General features: G+C 36.0%; 1 protein-coding gene across 1 annotated transcript; it reads right to left on the reverse strand.

Moving 5' to 3' along the window:
- Positions 1–355: 355 nt before the first annotated feature.
- Positions 356–2790, reverse strand: LOC112012112 (dof zinc finger protein DOF5.6). The gene is made up of 2 exons (XM_024044492.2): positions 2479–2790; positions 356–1724 (listed from the first exon to the last, which is right to left on the reverse strand). The coding sequence occupies exons 1-2, from the start codon at positions 2527–2529 to the stop codon at positions 822–824; spliced, it is 954 nt and encodes a 317-aa protein (XP_023900260.2). The 5' UTR covers positions 2530–2790; the 3' UTR covers positions 356–821.
- Between the last annotated feature and the right edge of the window lie 1956 nt (positions 2791–4746).

Below are 4746 nucleotides of genomic sequence, written 5' to 3' on the forward strand. Positions count from 1 at the left end.
ATCTACAAAAAAAAAAAAATCATGATGATGCATTAATGGCATTTTATTTTCATATCATACTTTCCTCGTGTCATTATTGTGTTGTCGAGTACACATTACCTAATCTTTGTTTTATATTCTCATATAGTATATAACAAGACAAATTTATATCCAAGCCTTATCAATATCTTTAATTAACCAATAGATAATTAGAGGCCATCGTCAAAGTGTAATATTTGGATTCACATGCAATTATGCAAATGACTCGCAACACAAAGAGAATGTTTGCTTTTTACTGAAAACTTTGTTTTGATTTCCTTCCATGTCTCAAACAAGCCTAACCACGTAGGCAATGTAGTTGAATAGCTTTTGCAAATAAATAATAATATAGCTCTTAATCACTCACTAAAAAGATAGAGACAAGAGCATATATATATAAAGATCTGATAGACTAAACACTACTATAAGGCATTTTTTTAAACCGGAAAAGCACTACTATATCTTCCTCGAGATTACAACAAAATCCTAGAGCTTTGAATGTCTTACACACAAGACAACAAATTAGAACGAAGAGATCAAATATTAAATTACAAAAAACCAATAGTAAGGCGCTGAGGAGGGCAGTCGTTTTTGGACCATAATGCTTCTCATTCACACTGAGATTGTAAGACCACCTTCATAGAAAGAGAAACACAAAAAACAACCTTTCCATCAAAGGCATATAGATACAGAGATAGTTGGACAATCTAAGATTAATTTATGCGAATGATTAAGTCATTAATCACACCAACCCATGATGATAAACCTTTGACTTTGTGGATAGGTACTCAAGATTAACTAGCTTAAACTAATGGATTAGTCGTGGATGGTCCATAACCATTCATCATGCCAGACCAAGATCCTAGACCGTTGATATAAGCAAACGAGTCCTTTCCAGCATCAGAACAACCTTGGTCTTGCCAATCAAGGGACAAGAGCTTAGTGTTTGGCTTCACATCCATTGCATTGTGGTCCTGATCATTTGCATGATCATATGGTAGCATTAACCTCTGGCAGGTGTCCATGAAAGTCCCACTATTCCCATCAATATTGGACATCCCAAATGGAGAGCAAAGACCAAATTGTGGTGCCAAACTATGACCACTAAGGTGATCACCAAGCCCACCAACCATACCTAAGTGATCACCATTCCCCATGAAATCATAGTTCCTAGAATTCCCAACTATAGCTTCCAACTTATTCTCCATAAAATCAATAGGCCTAATGGAATTCTCAAGCATTCCGTTATTATTATACTTAGCCTCCATGAAAGTAGGGTTACCAAGTGCCCCATGTGTGCCAAGTATATTACTATACTGTGAATATTGCACCTCTGGAAATGAAAGCTGAAGATCAGTAGGGTTGTGAGATGATGATGATGATCCAAGGTGGTTTTGGTTGGGTTGGTCATTGGGTTTTTTAGATGAAACCTTCTTGTTCTTTCTACATCCACCACCCACAGGAATGTTCCTAAGGGTGCCACCTTTGGTCCAATACCTTCTACAAGTCTTGCAAAAGTACCTTGGCTGAGAGAGGCTGTAGTTGTTGTAGTAGCAAAACTTGGTGTGCGTTGAGTCACACCTTGGACACTTGAGAGCTTGGTCATGCGGTGGCCTCAGCCGCCTCTCTATCAAGGGCCTTGAACATGTTAGCATGTCCCCAGATGGTGAAGAAGAATCCATTCCAGATTCATCGTTAATTGTGCCCTGACATACATATCAAAAGGAGATAAGTGATTGAAATAAATTATGGAATGTGTCAGAAACATATACGGGTTTTACGCGTCATGACAATAATGCAAAGTACTAGACATTCTTTGTCCTTTCAGAAATCAATCAGAATGTCTGAATGCTTAACCTATATAGAAATATTATATTGTAAAGTACTACACCTAACCCGAGGAGTGAGTGAGCAGTGATATGGCAAAATTTTCATCCACAGCTTTTAACATGAATTCATCAAATTGTTTGTTTGTATCTCTAATGCAGCGCATGGTAGAAAGCATTGATATATGAAGTTAAAAACTTGAACTTTAATTCCTAGAATTATAACTTATAAGCATGCATTGCTGTTCTAATCAACTTACAATAAAAAAAACTCTGTTTCCGCTCCAAATTTTCTGCTTCATACATAGGAGTTATACAATCTGACAACCTAACTGGCATCATTGCAATATGATTAAGATGAAACTAAATGCTCCTTCAGGCTTAAAATTGAATTGAATTTGTTGTTCTGAGTGGTATTGATTACTAAATACTCTATACAAAAGTGTGCTCAGTGTACAAAATCTTCACTTTTTGTAAAGTCTGGAAGAGATAATTGATAGGCAGTTTTAACCCAATTGATAAATAACAATATATACTAATTTAATCATGGCCCAGAAGATGATTTTTTATCTGCCATGCATAATGGATATAAGTATATATATAAACTGCAGTTTCAAAAGCGTGGCATATATACCTGTAACCAGTCAGAAGAATCCATACAAACTTGCAAAGAAGTAAGACCCATTAACAAAACCCAATTGCCAAAGATAAGAAAAAGTGCCAAAAAAACAAAAACACAGGTCTAGCTAGCTTCAACCCCTCGTTAGCTTTTAGAAACACTCCATATATAGCACTCTTTCACTTCTACTTTCTTATCTATCTCAGTGTTTGTGTGTTGGAGAAGGAGAGTGTAAACTAAGAGAGACAGAGAAAGAGAGATGAGCTAAGAGGGAGCGAGGAAACTGTGAGTGTTGTGTGTGTTTGAGACTTGGGGTTGGGCTGTGAATAAGAAGGAAGAAAAAGGTAGTGTAGAGAGCAACTCTACTCTACAACTACAATGTATACAGCGTCGGTGGGAACATAACATGGTCCCACAGTGTGTCCACTGTCTCTAAAGACACTGGCCCCACAGCATTACCTCAGCTTGACTAAACTCACCAAATGGACGGCTACGATGTGATGCATATGCATGATATGGTGGGGTTGGGGAAAAGGAGAACCGTTGATGGGGATGGGAGTATACGTCAGAGATATCGGCGTGGTCGTCACATTAGAAGTCTTTGTTTGATGTGACACTGAGTGAGAGAGAGAGAGAGAGAGATAGAGAGAATATTTGGGACCTCGATAAAGAGAGCTAAGGGGTAGCTAGCAGAGAGAGTGTGACCAGCAGCAAGAGCATACCGAAAGAGCACTCCACTTGGGGGCCCAAATTTGAGTGGACCCCCCTAAGCTCTCTCTTCTCGCAAGCAAAGGATAGATTCTAGTTTTACCATCTACACATGACACACGGCGTCTCACGTGCCTCACCCTTATTGCTGTTCAAATGGGTTCTGAAAAACTCGACTAACACGTTCTGATATGTACATTCAAATTCATAATATGTTTAATTGTTAATTTATGATTGGTGTATATAAATAGTATAAATGGTAGTTCCATCTATAAGCGATGTTGTTTAATCACAAGTTAACATTTAGCCATATTATTAAATTAGATGTGTTAGTAGGTAGACTGTTCACTGGTTTAGTTCAAAACTCGTATGGTTCTTACGTTTCACTTGCTACTCAAAGCTAGTCCAGCCATTGTTGAGTATATAGGCTGTTCCAATTCTCAACATTCTTTCATAGTTAGTATATAAGTCAATTGAGTATCTCTTATAACAATAATACGAAGTCATTAATTTAACAAACTAACAAGTAAATATCATTTGAGAGGTTGGTTGATATAATTATAACAAAGAAAAAGTAGTATAAAACAAAATGGTAAGTTTTGTTAACTTGTTACATAAATGGTTTAAGTATAATTGTTGCAAGGATACTTTTTCATATGTAATCTTGGTCATGTCATTAACAATAAGTCTAGTGACATTTTTGAAAAGTTTTATATCTCATCCCCGTTTCTTACTAATTTGTTTGGCTTAGCTTTCTAAAAAACTCACCATTTGAGTGCAATTTTTTATGCTCGTTCTTCAATGTATAGTTTAGTTTTATCCAACCTATTTTTTAAAGCAAAACAAACAAATAAAAACAATCTCATACAAACACATAATATGTTTATTATATGGGAATCACATACACATGCATTAAATTTGTCTTCAACATTTAATTTTATATGGAAATGTGCTTCTTACATGACTTAGGGTAAAATGACTTGGAATGTGACATATATGTTCATGTCTTACAAATTACAATGTGCTGTACTTCCAACCATTTTAACTGAAGATATAACAATTAGTCTATTTCAAATACTTAGAACTTGGATTTAAGTAAACACTATTTTACAGAAGATTCAAACTTTGCATTCAAATCAGACTTCCCCAAGATAGATGCTGAAAGTAACACAAAAGAGAAAATAATTAACCAAATCGATCAACTTTGAGAATAAGAATTTCAATTTCTAGCCTGTAGTTACACTTTTATTTTTTTTTCAAAAAAATATAATCTTTTTGAGATTTTAATCAAAAACTTATAGGATATACAAAGTTTTTCAAATGAAAGTTCTCTTCCTGTTAGGCGGGGTTGGTACAATATATGATCTTAAAATGAAGATTCGAAGGTCTCTCACAAGGAATAAACATGATGGTTCACGATGACATGCACTTTAGGCGCTCAGAAGAACATGAAGAAGATATAGCGTGAAGAACACACTCCAGTCAACAGGGCCCAAAGTACACATTGTCAGGTGAATAAAGTGAGCCCAGTGTTCACGTTCCACCGTACACACACCTTAAGTCCTCACTGGTTCC

Source organism: Quercus suber, unplaced genomic scaffold (assembly GCF_002906115.3).
Source record: "Quercus suber isolate HL8 unplaced genomic scaffold, Cork oak 2.0 scaffold_77, whole genome shotgun sequence".
NCBI lineage: Eukaryota > Viridiplantae > Streptophyta > Magnoliopsida > Fagales > Fagaceae > Quercus > Quercus suber.

Excerpts from the sequence above, each read along its gene's own strand:
- LOC112012112 (XM_024044492.2), bottom strand. The coding sequence starts at position 2,529 with ATGGGTCTTACTTCTTTGCAAGTTTGTATGGATTCTTCTGACTGGTTA. Across the intron at positions 1,725-2,478 it reads ATTCTTCTGACTGGTTACAG|GGCACAATTAACGATGAATC; the intron begins GTATATATGCCA and ends TATGTATGTCAG.